Consider the following 17,175-nt stretch of genomic DNA (forward strand, 5'->3'; position numbering starts at 1 on the left):
GGAGCAGCCAACGCGGCAAAGATTTAGGTCATGCAGCGGAAAAAACCGAAAAGACGAAAAGGCAAAGGACGTTCCAATGCCACGAGCCACATGAAGCGTGAATGCAGAGGCGAGCAGCAGCGACGGCGATGGAGCCGTTCCACGATTGCAGGACGCCAGGGGTTCGATGATCGCAGCGCACACAAAAAATCAAACCGGGTAGCCGGAGATTCAGCGAGACGTCAGGAAGTGCGAAGGCGCAACGATCGACCAGGTGAGGGGCAGAATGTAGTGAATACACAGAGGAGAGAGTGAGGGATGCGAAGGTCAGTCTTCTGCAACAGTCTCGGACTGGACCTGAGATCAGAGTCTTCAGGGGTCGAAGGAACTTACGAGAGGGAAGAGCAAGGGCTCGAGGGCTGCTGACGGTCGAGGCGGAACGAATCTTGGGAGAGTGCCTGTGAAGCGGCGAGCCATGATCAGCAGGGGGAAGAATCGGGCAGAGAGTCATGAAGGATCGACGCGGGCGCAATAGCGTGCAAGGGGCAAGGTACACGATTTCGAAGCCGAGCAGAAGAGGCACCGGCACATGCGCAAAATGACAGCACGGGGAGCGAGCGGCACATGAAACACCAGAGAGATCAGGGCGAGGAGAGTAGGCGGTAACGAGGATATGCACAGTGCGAGAGCGTGCCAACCATCGCAGATATGACGACGATGCAGCGACAGCAGGGAGAGCCGACGAAGGAAGGCCATGTCCGAGGCGAGAGCGAGAGCGAGGGCGAGAGCGAGGGCGAGGGCGAGGGCGAGGGCGAGGGCGAGGGCGAGAGCGAGAGGCAGGGTAGTGGACGACGTATCACAAAGTGACGGATCGAGTCGGTGCGCCGCGGGACGGCAGTGTTGAACATGTCAAACAAAGCAGAAGAGGGCAGGCAAGGAGGTCGAGTGTCGCGTCAAGCAGCGCGTGCCAAGCAAGGAGGCAAGCGGCGTGAACAAAAGAAAGGGTCCAGCCATTTCGTAAATCGGATTTTGTTGTCGAGATTCCGATTTTCAAAATTGGCACCCGATGCGTAAGGTTACGACATCAAGTAGATCGGGCCCGATTTACGATCAAGCACAGACGCGCATTGCGAGACGTCCGGTGGGGAGCGCGCAGCATGCGAATGCAAGGAGGCCCGTTGTCGAATGGAAGCCGGCGATCAAGCGCACAGGAATGGAGCATTCGACAGCACAGAGGCGATCGAGGTGGTGGCGATAGTCAGCAAAGCAAAAGAAGTCGCATCGAGCATGCAAGTGAGAGGATGAGGGAAGGGGTAGAGATGGAGAGACAACGAGAGTGTCAGACTTCAATCGCAACGTAAGACTGTCGTATACCTGCAGATTCGCCGTTGCGCTCCTATTTCTTCTTCACAAAGCAACTCTCTTCATGGCAAAGCCATATATATATCCAAGCCCTCCGCCATCACGTCCTCCTGAACGTCACCCAAAACGTATGCGCCGGCTTCACGCCCTCGCATCGCTCCTACAAGGGAACCCCATCCGCTCCCCAGCTAGGTAGGACCCCAATAGAGATTTGATGCATGCTGACCAGTTGCAATCCTTTGGTTTGCGATGCTGATAAAGCCTTGCCTCCTTTGTCGAGCTGGACATATTCTCGGTTCTGACACCGATGAAGCGTTGTTGTCTGCCATGGTGCGTCTTTCTCTGTCTTACACCAAGCGTTGCGCTGCTGATGTCCACCCTAGTCCTCCTTGCCCCGCGATAGCTACGACTGTTGCACTTTGTTCGTATCAGTATCAACTTACAGGAATAAGCAAAATCAGCTGCTTTGTCGGAAAGGAATGTCGAAAACGAGTGTGGGTTGTGCAAACGAGTGTGTCGGGTCGGGTACAGAGACAGATAAAAGAATGTGGTGGCTCCGAGGACGTTGGGCTGGAAAAGCTGGGAAAGGGTGGATGGGGGAGAGATATCGGTGCTGAAGAGTGGAGAGAGGGGAAAGATGATGTGGAAAGGGGGGGAAAGAGTTGGGTAGGATGATGGCGAGCAACAAGAAGTACGAAGGGTATATACCTCGTCGAGGTCTTGGCAGGTATCACGAGGACAGTTGAGGCTGTCGAAGGGTATCGGAGGTGTGTGCGAGGGAGCCCGCGGTTGACGATTCGAGAGGCTCAGAACGCAAGTACTCGACGAGAGCAAGGAAATCGGTGGTACGATGCTGGCTGCACTAGTCGAGGATCTGCACAACCGAGGTCCGCTCGGAAGCAATGTCGATCAGAGCTGCGTGGGAGTGCGTCGGACAGGAAGATGCAAAAGCACAGATACAGATGAGATACAGCCGGAGGCAGCAGGAACACGATGGCGCTCCATGCAGAGCTGCGGGGATCGAGAAACAGTTTGCGAGGTGTCCAGGCAGTGGGTTCGAACGGCAGCCTTGACGAGTAGGACAGGGAAGAGAGTGATGGTCGCTGCGATGTTTGAGGAAGGGCTCGGGCAGCAATGCTGGTTGTGCAGCTGGCAAACCGAAGGATATGCGGTTAAGGTCGTGGGGTGTGTATCTTCCGACAAGAAGGCCGATCTAGAATGGAAGGTAGCCCAGGCGGCAAGTACGGCAGCAAGCAGCTGCAGCGGCGATCGTCAAGAGCAGTCGCAGTTAGATGCCTGCGAACAATCAGAATGTGCCAAACAAGTCGGACGTTTGCGGCTGTTGAACTGTAAGGCAGGTTCAAGGGAGGCTGATGAGGTATCGGAGCATCAGAGCGCGAGCAGCGTCGGCAACAAGCTACGGATTGGCGGTGGAGCACTACGGCAATGGTGCTCGGGTGGGAGTCGTGTGTGGAAAGGCGGCTAGCTGTGATGAGGGGGGAGCATGAAGAAGGAGCAGCTCGGGGCTAGGTATGCGGGTCGGTGTCAAAGGCAGCTATATCGAGCACAGCAGAGTAGGAGTGGCCAACAGAGCTCGGACAAGGCTGCAGCTGACGTTGAAGCCGTCAAGGGGGCACCAGCGAGATTGAGCCTATACAGCGGGCACACACGGCTTCCAAATGACACTAAATGACCGAGCCCTTGGCGGCATGACTGCGACGGAACGGAGCCATGGCAGCTCGCAAAAGGGTCAGTCAAGGCGGTCCACAGTTTGGTGCAGCGTGTGACAAGGCCGGACATGTTGCAGATGCTGCGTCGCCACCGAGCGAGTAAATAATTCATCGCACAACACAACGTAGGAATAGCAAAATGAGAAGAAATCGCCTCGAGAAGTCCGAGGTGACTTGCAGCAGAGGTGCATTTATTATGCAAGACTGGCCTCGCTGCTTTCAAGCGACAGCAGAAAGAGAAAAGTCCGCTCGGCGTCGAGATCAATCTTGACACCGATGAATTGCAGCCCTTTTCCCAGGTGTCGGTGAGAAATATGCAGGTCACTGCACGTCTAATTGCAGCTGCTGCTGTCGCACACCATCGCATCATGCTTGTCTGAGACTTACTGTCTGTTCATATTCTGCTCTTATGTGTGTGTGTGTGTCTGCGCGGGATCGCATACTGCTACAAAGTGTGAACCTCTACTACTTTGCAGCCAACCTCTGTGCTCGTCAGTCGCAGCCAGCTACCTTGTTCGTTTCATTGAAGAGCGTTCCGTCAGACATTCCTAGCCGCCTACCGTTATTGGCAGTACAAGTGTGCAGTTCGTGCACCGTCAATTGGCATCGCACATGATGACAGAGAGACTGCACGTTCTTCTCTCCCGTCGTCGTATTCGCCTTGGTAGCAAAGCATAGGGTGGCTGCTGCAACGTGGCCAAGGCATGAACAGGTGGCGCTCTTCTGCACGGGAAATGGCTGCAGTGCCCCACCCTTCGCAAATCCTTCTCGACCTCTTCCTAGCCTGTCAGAGCCAATTGCAGAGCAGGATCGTTGCCCATGACGACGTCGCCAACAGATCAATTCGGCGCCGCCGTGCTGGGCGCAGGACGATCAAGTGGGCTCGCTTCCAAGTGCTAGCCGAGCTGTTCAAACTACAGTAAACCGGTGGCTTCGGGACATGTGGCATCCTCTTGCTACAATGGACAGGGGATATGGACAGATCAATGCGAACAACGAGTGTGGCGGCCGAGCTCTGTTTCTAGTTTTGTGTCGGAGGCGGATCAACCCCTTACAGGCTAGCCCGAGGGTCCAGATCTGATGCGCAGCTTGCCACCGAAATTACCTCCAACTTCAAGCCTTTACCAGCAGCAGTATGAAACGCGACGATCGACGGACTGTGCAGTGCGCAGAAAGAACATCATCGCCAGCTGAAGTGCGTCGGGTCTGATCGAGCACAGACCACGACGGCAGCAACGAACACCTCGCTCGCATGGCAAGAGTGCAAGCGAGTCCGGCTGGATAAAAATGTGACTTTGTAAAAGGGCCGCTCGCCGCCGCGCCGACAGCTGAGCAAGTCGCCGTTTGCAGGTGGATCTGTCGATCGTCTGGAATGCCAAGCGCAATTCCGAGCGCTCGTCGTCGAGCAATGCTCCTTGCGACCAAAGCAATCTAACGCCAGGTTGACTTTGCTCTGCCTTTCCTTTTTGGCCTCTATGCCTCTGACAGCCGGTGCTTCGTCAGCGCAAAGCTCGTGAACGCGCCAGTACAGTGACGATGTGGTCTGTGTGTCGCTTGTCTGTCGAGTCGGCGAGTCGTGTGAACAAGGTCATCGTCGACACGGGAGTCCTAAAGAAGAATTTTGCAGCATGTGGGCGCGCAGCAGATCCAATTAGGCGAGCCGTTGCCGGTTCGGGAAAAAAAAATTGTGATTGCAAACAAACCGTCGCTTGCTCGCATACAGAGTTACTCACTTCGCACTTCGTTCTTCGAGTCCTCGAAGAAGGAAAGCGGTGTTGGCGCTTCGCTTGCGCTTTGCCGAGCGTTTGCTCGTTGTGACAACAAGGAAGAGTCTCCACCCGAGCTTCGTGGTGCGGTCCTCGTCGTTCGCAACCACTTCCAAGAGGCTAGGCTGAGCTGGCTGCTGCAGGTCTTACTGTTGACTTGTCCGGGCTGCCAATCTGGGCAAGCGAGTTTGTTTGTTCCCGACGTTGATTGCCAATTCGCGTGCTGCAGAATATTCTTTGTTTGTACTTTGTTTGCAGGGGAATGTTGCACTCGAATGAACGATAGGTCCCCCAGCTCGGGCAGGGTGAACGACAAGGATATCGTGCCTCCTGGTACCTTCGGCCAGTACGAAAAGCACATATCGGTCTAGCAAAGTGTACTGTACTGTACATTCTGTACGGATTAGACTCGAGACTGCCCTCGTTCTCACTCACGGGTAGCTGCTCTAACATGTGTCTTTGAGACAAGCCCTCGGTCATGCCTGCGCCTCGCATCCTCATCGAAATGACCGCAAAGGTCTCCGCCTCGGCGTTTTGCAACATCCACTTGGCATGCCACTGTTGCTCGTTGAAAGTGCGAAATAATCGATAAACGGCCATATTCGAGGAGGTTGGCATCGAGCCTCATGTTCGTCAGCGTTGCAGGGCCGGAAGCGCGGGGCCGAGTTGCAGACCTTGTGCAGCGCCACAGCATCTGCGATCTTTGTCGGTGCGAGCAGTGAGAGGCCGCACTCGCTGCGAAAAGAAACGCGCCAACGCTGGAATGCCACTATTTACTAGCCTCGAGCGTACGGCAAGATATGGCCATGCGGGAGCTGCTGTCGCCGAGGTTCCTCGAGCCGTTCCGAGGATATGCGAGCCATTGCGCTGTTCGAGCGAATCGCGCCCCGTCGTCGCTTATGTCACCAGACACGCCATCAAGATGCACGATCCGAGACCAACACTAAGACGCGCCGTGTGACTTTTTAAAAGAGAAGAAGACTTGCAGAACATCCTTTCTAAAGTCACATCGTGTTGCATCGGGCTATCCGATCCGCAGCATCTCGCACAGCTCTTGCCTCTCGAACCGCGTTTCATTCTCCCTTTGGACCATAATCGAACAAGTCACAAGCGCAGCGGCATTCGTGCTGCTTGTCGGCATATCGCTATGTCGAGTCCTTCCATCTTGTCGACAAGAGTGCCGATCGATTGCAGTGTTGTGAGCCCAGTTGCAACAAAATATGTTAAGAAAAGCAGGGCGAAATTGTGGTCAAAAAATCGAGTACAAATAGCCCGTTTTGGTCCCGAAATGGCACGAAGTTTCGGAAGTAGAGAACAGCGTGGCACGACTCCCGAAGCTCGAAAACAGACCTGCATCATGGCAATGTTAGATCACATGGAAGTTTCCGCTTTCCGTTATCCGAAGCCCGAACTTGAGATTTTCCTTCTTCATTGAAAACGACATATACCTTTTTTTTTTTCTTCCTGCAAGCTCATGTCAGGGTTCGAACTTTTTTTTAAGATTCTTCTTCCAAACCTACCCAAATCAACTTCACCATCCACCGTTCCACCTCCGCTCGACCAACCACCCAACATGGTCTCGTTCAACTGCGACGGCTGTGGCGACGTTGTCAAGAAGCCAAAGCTTCAGCAACACTACCAACGCTGCTATGCACCCGTGACGTGCCTCGACTGCTCGTTGCAGTTCAACACACCCAACGAGTTTAAGAGCCACAACAGCTGCGTCAGCGAGGCCGAGAAGTACGAGAGGAGTGTTTACCGCGGTCCGAAGCATCAAGCTCAACAGAACCAGTCTGCGAACGGCGCAAATGGAAGTACGCCTAAGAAACCGCAGAACGGGCAGGTCAGCACACCGGCCCGTGAAGAGAAGCCTGCCCCAGCGGCCGCGACGCCAAGCAAGCAGGAGAGCGCCGAACAGGTCAACGGGAAAAGGAAGAGAAACGACGAAGAGCACGCCGCTGTAGCAACCCCAGCCGAGTCTTCCAGCTCCTCGAGGAAGGAAAAGAAGGACAAGAAGGAGAAGAAGGAAAAGAAAGAAAAGAAAGAGAAGAAAGAGAAACAGGAAAAGAAGCAGGAAGCCATAGAGGTTGCTGACGAAGCCGAAGCAAGCGGTAGCAAGGACGAAGCGGACACGGAAGACGACGCCGAAGAACACGTCCAGGACGACCCTATGCAAGCTGCCGCCGAGGAAGAGAAGATCATCAAGCCGCTCTCCGCCTCGGAACTCGAAGCGTTCAAGAAAAAGCAACGCAAGCTGGGCATCATCTACATCTCTCGCATCCCGCCCGGCATGACTCCCGCCAAAGTGCGCCACATCCTGTCCAACTTTGGCGAGCTCGGACGGATCTACCTGCAAGACGGCACCAAAACGGGCGAGTCGAAAAAGAAACGTTCCGGCGTCGCGCGCTATACCGAAGGCTGGGTCGAGTTCATCTCGAAAAAAGTGGCCAAGGCAGCCGCCGAGATGCTCAACGCGCAACCCATCGGCGGGCTCGCTGCGTCGAACTCCAAGAAGTCCGGCTCGGGAGGCGGCAGCTCCAAGATGGGCAAGAGCAGCAAACGATTCCAGGACGACGTATGGACCATGAAGTATCTCAAGGGGTTCAAGTGGCACATGCTGTCGGAACAGATGGCGCAGGAGAGGGCGAGTCACGCTGCTCGCCTGAGGACCGAGCTGAGCCAGTCGGCCTACGAGCAGAAGGACTACCTCAAGAAGGTCGAACGTGCGCGTGTGCAGAAGGACAAGATGGAGAAGAGGAAGCGCAAGGCCGAAAAGCTCGGTACCGAGCTGGACGACCAATCGGGGATGGAGAAGAGCCGAACGTTCAAGCAGAGGAAAGTGGTGCAGAAGGACGTTCGTGACCAGGCGTAAAGTCGAAGGCTTTGGCGTCACCGGGTTGCACATCAGATTAATGTCGGTCGTTGCAGTCACCTTTTCATAATTGCAACATACATCTAATGTTACATCTCGAGTCTCTACGAATGTGCTATACAACGGCACAAAGCCTTGCTCAAGAGGAAGACGTCTGTCCCAGCTGCTCCAGAATCGTCTGATGGACGAGCTTAGCATCCGCTCTACCATTCGCATCCTTCATCACCTGGCCGACAATCCGCATCGCTACCTTGAGATTCCCCTTGCGCACCTGTGCAACTTCATCTGGCAGTCTCTCCAACGCCGACTCGACGAGCGGGAGCAAGTCTTCCCTGGTCGAAAGCGCAAGCATATCGCGCTCCTTGAGTAGATCAAGTACGGGTGACGACGACTTCTTGGCTGATTCTCGTAGCGACGCAAGCGAAATGGCACTGCTGCTGCTACCGTGCCCAGGTTGAGAAGAAGAGAGGAGATCAGCAACGACAGACTTGGCCGTGGTGCCAGTGACCTGTCCGCTTTCCACCAAGTCGATCAACTGGCCGAGAAAGTCAGCTGGCAAAAGCCACTCCTTGAAGGGCAGATTTCTGGCGTTAAGACCCTTCATGAGCTCGTGGATGATCCAGTTGAGCGCCGTCTGCGCAGAACGTCCCTTTGCTACGCTCTCAAAGTATTCCACTGCGTCTGTATCCTGCTGTGGATACTGACCCTCTTCCTGCAGAGCCTGTAGCGCAATGCGACCATCCCTCTCGTCCTCAGATCCCACCCTCATAAGCACGTTGATATCGCGAGAGGTGAGACCGTACTGTTCGCTCAGCCGTGCACGGCTCGCATCGGGCAGCTCGGGCAGGCCCTCGCGTAGGGCCTGGATCTGTCGCTCGGACAGCAAGACAGGAGGCAGATTGGGATCTGGCATGTACCTGTAGTCCGGCGCATCCTCCTTTCCACGCAGCCGGAAGGTGGTTCCGTCCGACTCGTTGTATCCTCGAGTCTCCTGCTCGACGCGCCCGTGCTGTTCGAGCAGCTTGACCTGTCGATGCGATTCGTACGAAATGGCATTCATCATGAACCGCACGCTGTTGAGATTCTTGACTTCGCAGCGAGTACCGAAAGGATCCCCGATGCGGTTGACAGACACGTTGACATCACAGCGCAGAGACCCTTCTTGCATGTTACCGTCAGAAGCGCCGACTCGACGGACTAGCTCTTGCAGCTTGCGCACATAGGCGCCCGCCTGCTCTGGAGTGCGCATCTGTGGACCACTGACGATCTCCATGAGGCCGGAACCGGCGCGATTGAGATCGACAAAGCTACGCCCCACGCGGTCATCGTCCGCTTCGTTCAGTGTCGCTTTTGGAGTCGCATCTGCACGAATGTCGTCGATCGGCGCCGCCCCCTCGTCGAAGCGCGAAGTCGTTCCCGTGTCAAAGTAACTTGATTTGGCCGTATCCTGCTCGAGCTGAAGTTGCTCGATGGCGACTGTAATCTCATCCTCGGGGCTAGGAAGATGACCTTCGTCGAAGGAGAGCTTCACTGAGCCATCATTTGCCAAGGGGGCGTACTTCTGCGTGATCTGGTAACCTGCCGGCAAGTCCGAGTAGAAGTAGTGTTTTCGATCGAAGCGACTTTCGGGATGTACCCGGCAGTTGAGTGCTACAGCTGTGCGAGCAGCTAGTCGTAGCGCCGAGCGGTTGAGTGTGGGAAAGGTGCCAGGATGAGCGGCATCGAAAGCCGTGACGAGGGTATTCGGCGGCGTGGAAGGTGTGGGTAGCTCGGCAGTGCTGAAGAGCTTATGCTTGTCCTTGATCTGGACATGGCATTCGACGCCGATGACTGCCTGCCAGCCTTGCGGAAGGGGAGGGTATCTTGAAGGGCCAGCCGAGTTTTCATCAGCCTTTGCAGAGGAGCTTGCCGAGGCCTTGTTTTTGTTCTTCTTCTTGGCACCCCTTGCGGGACTGGAGGCAAAAGGTCGCACAGATATGGACAAGGCCTTTGCAAAGCCGTTGGAAGAGTCTGAGATCGAGACTGGCAAGCTTCTCGAGGAAGTGAAAGAAGCAATGCGCGCATCATGCGAGTCCCTTGATGCCGACCTCGCGAGAGTTGAGATCGAACTTACATGGTCAGCGCTAGCCCGAGGGAAGCACCGGCGACAGACCCAGAGAGCTGCAGAACACCGCGATGCGGACATCGGTGCTAATCCAGCGACGGAGCTGGCAATGCTCTGAATGTCAAGTTCGAAGTTGTCCCGGTCTGCTGATGTTGTCAAAGCGAATCAGAAGGTTGGCAAAGTCGAGCCGTTTTGCCTGTGAGAGCAGATCCCGATTTCCGGACAATTTGAGCTTCGGCCAATTTTCGCTCAGCTGGACCCTGAGCTGGACCTTGCGAGCGAAGAAGCTTTGAGCAGCGGAACACACGGCACTGCCGATCCAATTCGAAGCTCCGAAGCCATCTCCACGAGAAGAAGCCTTGCTTGCCCACAACGACCAAAGCTTGCCGAGAGGCATGTAGCTACCCTTTTCGCGCTGCAATAGCGTAGAGAGTGGCGAGCTTGCTCTCACGTTCCCAGGTGTTGAATAATACAGTTGAAGCCCACTTGTTCGGAAGGCGCGAAATGCTTGGCCTCTCGACGACGATGTGAGAAGGTCTTGAGAGGACGCCCTTCCGCCGGCAATGAAGTCGCAAAGATGATACAGCGGTCGAAGATCTAGTACGAGATGGGCGAGTAAGCCAAGCAGTGGAGGAACGTTCTCACTTGCTGTCGGCCGGACAACCTGCCAGCTGCGTGGGTGGGTTCAATCGAATGTCGACCCAACGTGCAGCAGATAGCAGCTAAAAAGTAAAGCCGAGGAAATGACCGAAGCAATCACTACTACACGGAGCGGCCGAATATTCAACACGATAACAGAGAGACCGCTGATCCGCCATGGCCGACAAAAGCGTCGAGGTATTTTGCTCTGACTTGCTTGCTCCTGTCTCGGTTACGTCGCCGCTGCCGCCAGTTCCATCCTTCTGGTGCCGTCGATTTGCTTGCACTGAAAAGAACTCGAGGGTAGTGCGATGCTGCAAGCGAGCGAGCCACGACACCTGTTCGGTGACTCGGAAGCAATCCGTCGTCGCTTCTGAGGCCGAAGAGTGAGGATTGACAGATATATACAAAATTTGGACGCAGAGAGGCGATTCAACTTACTGCGCGCACGGCATTTCCGGAGCAGCGACGTCCGCTTACACTTAGTGCTCCCTTCCATCTTTCCTACAGCCCATTGCTGTGCCTCGTATATAGAACGCCGACGTTTCAGCTCTTGCCTTGCTCCGTTCGATTCCTTCATGCATCGGTGCGCGACCATCCTCCTCTCGTCCACCCGCCAAGCAAGGATCTCGCTGCCGCGTCTCGTCTCTTCCTCCACAGTCTCGCTACAGCTATCTCGAGCTCAGCCAGCCATCGCTCTCTTCTCGACCTCACGCTCGCTGACCAACGCTCGCACCTGTGACAACATGACGACCTCATCGTACCCACTTCAGCCCTCTGAGCCCGTCGACCCGGTTCACGGTCCTTCCAAGACGCAGAAACCCCTCAACGTCCGAGCCAACGGTCACGGAGCCACCACGACTACAGACGCCTCCTCCCGCCAGCGCAACAAGACGGCACCCCTCCTCCCGGTTGATCCGCTGAAGGGCAAGATCGACAATGTCCGAAAACTCCAGCTGCTCGCAAGAGACTTTCGCTCCGACACCATCACCGCGCCTACAGAGTCCATGATCCGAGCCATGGCCGAGGCCTCCCGCGGCGACGACGTCTATGGCGAAGACGAGACCACCAACTCGTTCCAAGCTGAAATTGCCGCGCTCACGGGCAAGGAGTCGGCCATCTACGTCCCCTCTGGAACGCTGTCCAACCAGCTCGCGCTGCGAACGCACCTCCACCAGCCTCCGCACACTGTGCTGTGCGACACGCGCTCGCACATCCACCGCTACGAGGCGGGTGGCATCGCGTTCCACTGCGGAGCATCCACCGAGCTGGTCGCACCCTCCAACGGACACCATTTGCGATGGGACGAAGACATCAAGCCCAACCTCACCCTCAGCGATGACATTCACTTTTCGCCCACGCGCATCATCTCGCTCGAGAACACGCTCAATGGCACCATCTTCCCGCAGGACGAGATCGTCAAGATCTCCACCGAGGCTCGCAAGTTGGGTCTCGTCATGCATCTGGATGGAGCTCGTATCTGGAATGTCGCTGCTGAAACCGGTCTCTCGCTCAAAGAGCTGTGCGACCCGTTCGACACTGTCTCGCTCTGCCTGAGCAAGGGCCTGGGCGCTCCGATCGGAAGCATCCTCGTGGGACCATCGCAGTTCATTAAAAAGGCTCGTCACTTCCGAAAGCTCTACGGTGCCGGCGTGCGACAGGTGGGGCCGCTCGTTGCAGCGGCGCGTGTCGGGGTGCTGGAGAACTATCCCAAGCTGGCGGGGACGCATCAGTTGGCGCGCTACGCGGGCGAGGAGTTGGAAAAGCTCGGCGTCAGGTTGACCGCTCCCGTAGAGACGAGCATGGTGTTCCTCGATACGTCGTCGATCGACATTCCGATTCCCGAGTTGGTTGGCCGTGCGGCTGCGTTGCCCACGCCGATCAGGCTGGGAGGTGGACGAATGGTGATTCACTACCAGGTTGAGAAGGCGGCTATTGATGAGTTGCTCGAGTTGATCCGCAAGATGAAGCAGGAGAAGAAGGATGGGACCGGTCCGGCGACGAGGGTTGTCGAAGGCGGAGCGGGCCTCTACTCGAGCAGTATGGCTGGTGGAAAGTCAGCTTCTGCTGGCACTGGTTCGCAGGCCACTGGCGGACACCAACGTTCGTCCAGCGTCGATCGCGGTGTGGTCTTCCAAACCATCGGTACATCCTCGCGCAAGTCGTCCGACGAGATGCGCCACAGCGTCTCGCTCGTCCTGCCCTTCCCCGACCGCGAATCCGCCCAGACGCTCCAGCAATCCATCTCCGTCGACAAGGAACTCAAGCCCAAAGAAGTGCGCAAAGAGCTCACCATCCTCAACCCCAACTCGAGCGCTTCCACCGTCGAGCTGGGCGTCAAGATCTTTGCCACCACAGTGAGGCAGCTGCGTCTCAGCGTCAATGCCTTCCTCGAAGACGCCAGCTTGATCTGCCAGACCATGGCCCACTTTGATCCGCTCCAGAGACAGATTGATGAGGCCAAGAAGATCCAATTGGAGAAGGAGCTCGAGCAGGGCTCCGTCGGCATCGCCGGTTAAGCTAGGGCATTTGGTAGATGGTAGATGGTTGAAATGTGAAGCTTCTTTTTTCCGTTGCGACCATGTTGTGCCCGTGATTGAATTGACTTTCCAACTCTCACAACGCTTCGCAAGAGCCTTCGTTTCACTTCTCACATACAGCAACAAGGCGCACGCACAATCAGCTATGAGATCAAAGACAAACACTTTTCATTTCTTCTTCCGACCTTCAGCTATGCTCAACGAGCTTCAGGCAAACCACCACCGACACTGCCATTGCCAGCTCCACCCTCGCCGTCACCGTCCCGACGAGTCTGATGACCAGCAACGCTGTTGATATCCTTGTCGTCGCCTCGCTCGTCATCATCATCCGCAGCCATGGCAGCAGCAATAGCCGCAGCGTCTTCGGGGCTGATCTCGTCATCGTCTTGCACGTTAGCGTCAGCGGCAGGTGGTTGAGCGTTAGTGCTGGTGGTGCCGTCGTCGTCGCTCGAGTCGCCGATCTTGAGCGCACGGAACTCATCATGTGGTTTGCGGTCCACCATGAGCAGGATACCGCCCGTACCACCGATGGCGGATGTGAGGATACTGCGCGCCTGCTCGGCCGTAGGTCCGGTTCCGGAACCGCCAGTGCCAGGGGCAGCGGTACCAGACAATCCACCAGACTCGCCACCCGCGGTAGCAGCAGCATTGGTGACGGCTTGCTGGTGCAGCGATTTGGCCCCAGTGCCAGCGCCAGCTGCAGCACTGTGCGAGGGCGTCACGGTGCCGCTGGCGCCAGGCGCAGGCGAAGCATTGCCAAGAAGCTTACCAGCCACCGACGAGGTGTTGTATACATCCTGCCTCACCTTGCTGCCCAAGCCCTGCACGGGTCGAATGGGCACAAAGCGCGACTCGGGTGGGAAGGTGACAAACTTGACCTGCGCTGGGGTGACGCGCGAGTAGTTGGGCAGCAGCTCCGATCGCGGCTCCTGCTTGCGCTCCTTCTTGGGCTTGCCAGCCTTGGCGGCAGTCGACGTCTTGCTCGTGTCCTCCTCCATGGCCACGTCGCCGTCCTGCTTCTTGCCGGCTGCTGCAGCACCGGCAGCGTCGTCGACATCCATGGCATCGGTACCACCCTCGGCCTGAGCCCTCTCGCGCTCCTTGTTTCGCTGACGCGTCTGTGACTTGACCGTCGTCGAAAGCACAGCCGTCTCGACACGTTCCACCTTCTTCTCTGACGGCGGCTTGAACGACGTCGGGTACGCAAACAGGCTAGGCTTGGCCTCGGACACAAATTCAAACTCCGGGATGCGCAGCTCCCGGTTGAGACCGATCAAAGCCGTGGGAGTAAACGCCAGAGCCGAAAAGTGAGCAAGCGGGAACCAGTACCAGAACTGGGTGAACAGAGCCATGCCCACAATGGCAGGCATGTTGGCGTTACCACCACGGCTCTGCAGCGAGATGGTGACATTTCGTCCACCAGCATCCACCAGACCCTGAGCAAGCGCGGCACCAAACTTGGCCATGGCGTCCTCGTGCTTGTCCGAGATGATCTTGTCGAAGGTCTTGCGAGCGTTGTTGACGCGCGGGTTGAGCGCCTCATTCTGCTGGATGAAAATCATGGCCAGAGCGATGCAGGCACCTTGACGCACAAAGTCGACGGGGTCCTTGGTCATGGGCTCGAGCAGGTCGACCGCCTCGTCGAGGCCGGTACCGGCGCAGGCAATACCGAGGGCGAGCGTGCTTCCGTATCGCACGTGCGGGTTGTACGACTCCGAGAGCAGTTGGACGATGCGGGGTACCTGGGTGGGGTTGCGGAAGAGCAGGAAGCCGAGCGAGGTGACGGCAGCGCGACGCACATCGTCGCTGACATCCGAGACGGCAATGTGGAGCAGACGTCGTATCGCCTTGTTGTTGGCGGTACCGGCGTAGGCGAGCGCGATGGTGTAGACACCTCCGTATCGGAGGATGGCGTCCTTGTCGGCGAGCAGCGTGTCAATCATGGCCTCGGCCTTCTCCTCCTTACCGTAGAAGAGGAGCGAGATACCGATTGCGAGACCGCGGATGATCTTTTCGTGCTGCGTCTCGTGGGCATACTGGAGCATCTCCTCGACGGCACGCTCCGAGCCGGTACCGAGCATGACGAGACCCATAGCATAACCGCTCGCCTCACCTGCCACGGCCGAGTCGGTGTACAGCACGTTGCGAAGTTCCTCGTATACCTCCTCGTTGCCCGTAGCCATGCCTGCAGCACCGAGACCGAGAGCAGCACCGTGCTGGACAATTTCAGCCGGGTTGCTCTTGAGCGTATTGGTGAGCAGCTCCATGACCTCTGCGCCGTGGTTGGCGTGGATGAGACCGAGTGCGAACAGACTGCCACCTTCCGAGTAGACGCTGCTGGTGACGCCATCCTGGGGCAAGTAGGGACGGAGGATGCTAATGCCTTCCTTGAGGTTGCCCTTGTTGAGGATACCGAGGGCAGCGGTGGCGGTGAATTTGGACCAGTTGGAAGCTTTGGCGAGCCACTCGAGGTTCTCGCGGAGGAATTTGTCCGAGGTGGTGCCGGCGTTCATGAATGCGTTGGCAAAGCTGAGCGCCGAGTGGTAGATGGAGCTTCGAGCGTCGAGCGCCTCCTTGGTAGCTTTGAGGATGGGCAAGTCAGCCTTGTTGGAGCGTTTAAGGAACTCGAGATAAAGCTGGATGCTCTCCTCACCCTGGAGGATGGAGCGGACGCGCTCGACGCAGGAAGAGACGGTGGTCGTCTCAGATTCTGTGGAGCCGTTCATGTCGGCATCGGCGTCAGCAGAATCGGTCTTGACGGCGGGAGCCTCGGTAGAAGCTTTCGAGGAGAGATCTCTTCGCACATTTTCGAGGAACTCTTGGGTGGCGCTCTCTGCCAAGTCGAATGCAAGTTGATATGTGACGAGGAGAGGGTCATGCGGGGTGTTGGCTTGCGACGAGCTCGAGGGCTGGTGCGCCTGCTGGATGAGATTGAAAAGAAGTTCCGAGGCGAAATTGGGTGCGTTGAGGTAGACGTAGCACTGGCCAATGCTGAAGTGATCTGGGCTGGGCAGTCTCTGGAAGAGTTTGACGAGTAGGTGAAGGATCTGGTTGCGCACCTCGATGGAAGGGACGACGCCAACGGAGCTCTCAAGGACGTAGGTGAGGAGATCTGCATCTTGGGTGACGGAGTAGACCTGCTCGATGATATCCAGGCGTTGCGTCTCGAGGGCAATTCCAAGTGCCTGCTTGTACTCCTTGTCAGAGATACAGCGCGCAAACATCTGATCGACGATGCTCTTGAGCCTTGGATCAGTGTCGGACTTGTGAGCGGCTGCCTTTTTGGCAGCAGCAGCAGAAGCCTCCGAGTCTGGAGTCAAAGTGGCAGCTGTAATTGGCGTGTTGTCCTGAATGTATCGGTCGATGGCCTTGGAGACGACCGTGTCGACATATTCGTCTTTAACATCTACGTCAAAAAGGTTGCCTGCACCGAGCGCAAACATGAGCGCCTCATCGTGCTCTCCAAGGTGGAAGTAGATCTTGGAGGCGACAAGGGCAGCGAGCTGGCGGTCGGGGAAGCGCTCATCTTCGTAAAGGATTTCGATCTTGGAGATGGCGTCTGCAATCTCTGCCCAAAACTGATGAACAAGCGAGTCGAGACGCTTGAGGGCATACGACTGGAGCTCGGGCTCTTGTTCGTCGAGCAGGGCGACGATACCCGCAGCAGAGGTGACTGGTGCGACCATGACTGTGAGAAGAGCCGAGCTCTATCCAATCGTGCCTGTCTGTCTTGTCGCAGTGATGGAACGCACGAGCTATTGCGATGCGGAGGTGGAAGCGACGAATCTGTCCAGATCGAGCCGAAAACGAGACAGGGTGGGAACGAATCGAAGACGGAGGGGGAACGGACGTGAAGATGGTGTTGAGAAGCAGAGCAAAGGTGTGTCTCTGAAATGCGAAGGTAAGAAGCGGCTTGTGCTTGGCTCAAGTGCGCTTTCGCTGACGACGCGACTCGAGCCCAGCGTTGGTTCAGCCAAAAAGGGGAGGAGCGTCAGTCAGTCAAACCCCACGGCGGACCGCTCTCTCTGCTTCTGTGCGATGTGATCGATGCCGAAAACCTCCACCAAAAAATGTGTGCATCATGTTTTAACTGAAGACGTAACATAATTGGAGTGAGCCAGAAATTCCATGGTCCGATCCTCCACACCCAAATTTACGCGCTCGTTCGCAACAAGGCTCAGTC

General features: G+C 56.6%; 4 protein-coding genes across 4 annotated transcripts; 2 read left to right on the forward strand and 2 right to left on the reverse strand.

Annotated features, from left to right (window-relative positions):
- Window positions 1-6,410: 6,410 nt before the first annotated feature.
- On the forward strand, window positions 6,411-7,709 carry EX895_000385 (uncharacterized protein; the record flags this gene model as incomplete). Its single annotated transcript, XM_029880986.1, has 1 exon — window positions 6,411-7,709. The coding sequence occupies one exon, from the start codon at window positions 6,411-6,413 to the stop codon at window positions 7,707-7,709; it is 1,299 nt and encodes a 432-aa protein (XP_029742372.1).
- Window positions 7,710-7,848: 139 nt separating this feature from the next.
- Window positions 7,849-9,894, reverse strand: EX895_000386 (uncharacterized protein; the record flags this gene model as incomplete). Its single annotated transcript, XM_029880987.1, has 1 exon — window positions 7,849-9,894. The coding sequence occupies one exon, from the start codon at window positions 9,892-9,894 to the stop codon at window positions 7,849-7,851; it is 2,046 nt and encodes a 681-aa protein (XP_029742373.1).
- A 1,304-nt stretch (window positions 9,895-11,198) lies between these two features.
- EX895_000387 (uncharacterized protein) lies at window positions 11,199-12,971 on the forward strand (the record flags this gene model as incomplete). The annotated part of the gene is made up of 1 exon (XM_029880988.1): window positions 11,199-12,971. One exon carries the CDS (start codon window positions 11,199-11,201, stop codon window positions 12,969-12,971), a length of 1,773 nt encoding a protein of 590 aa, XP_029742374.1.
- A 218-nt stretch (window positions 12,972-13,189) lies between these two features.
- On the reverse strand, window positions 13,190-16,678 carry EX895_000388 (uncharacterized protein; the record flags this gene model as incomplete). The annotated part of the gene is made up of 1 exon (XM_029880989.1): window positions 13,190-16,678. The coding sequence occupies one exon, from the start codon at window positions 16,676-16,678 to the stop codon at window positions 13,190-13,192; it is 3,489 nt and encodes a 1,162-aa protein (XP_029742375.1).
- Between the last annotated feature and the right edge of the window lie 497 nt (window positions 16,679-17,175).

This window comes from Sporisorium graminicola, chromosome SGRAM_1, assembly GCF_005498985.1.
Source record: "Sporisorium graminicola strain CBS 10092 chromosome SGRAM_1, whole genome shotgun sequence".
Lineage (NCBI taxonomy): Eukaryota > Fungi > Basidiomycota > Ustilaginomycetes > Ustilaginales > Ustilaginaceae > Sporisorium > Sporisorium graminicola.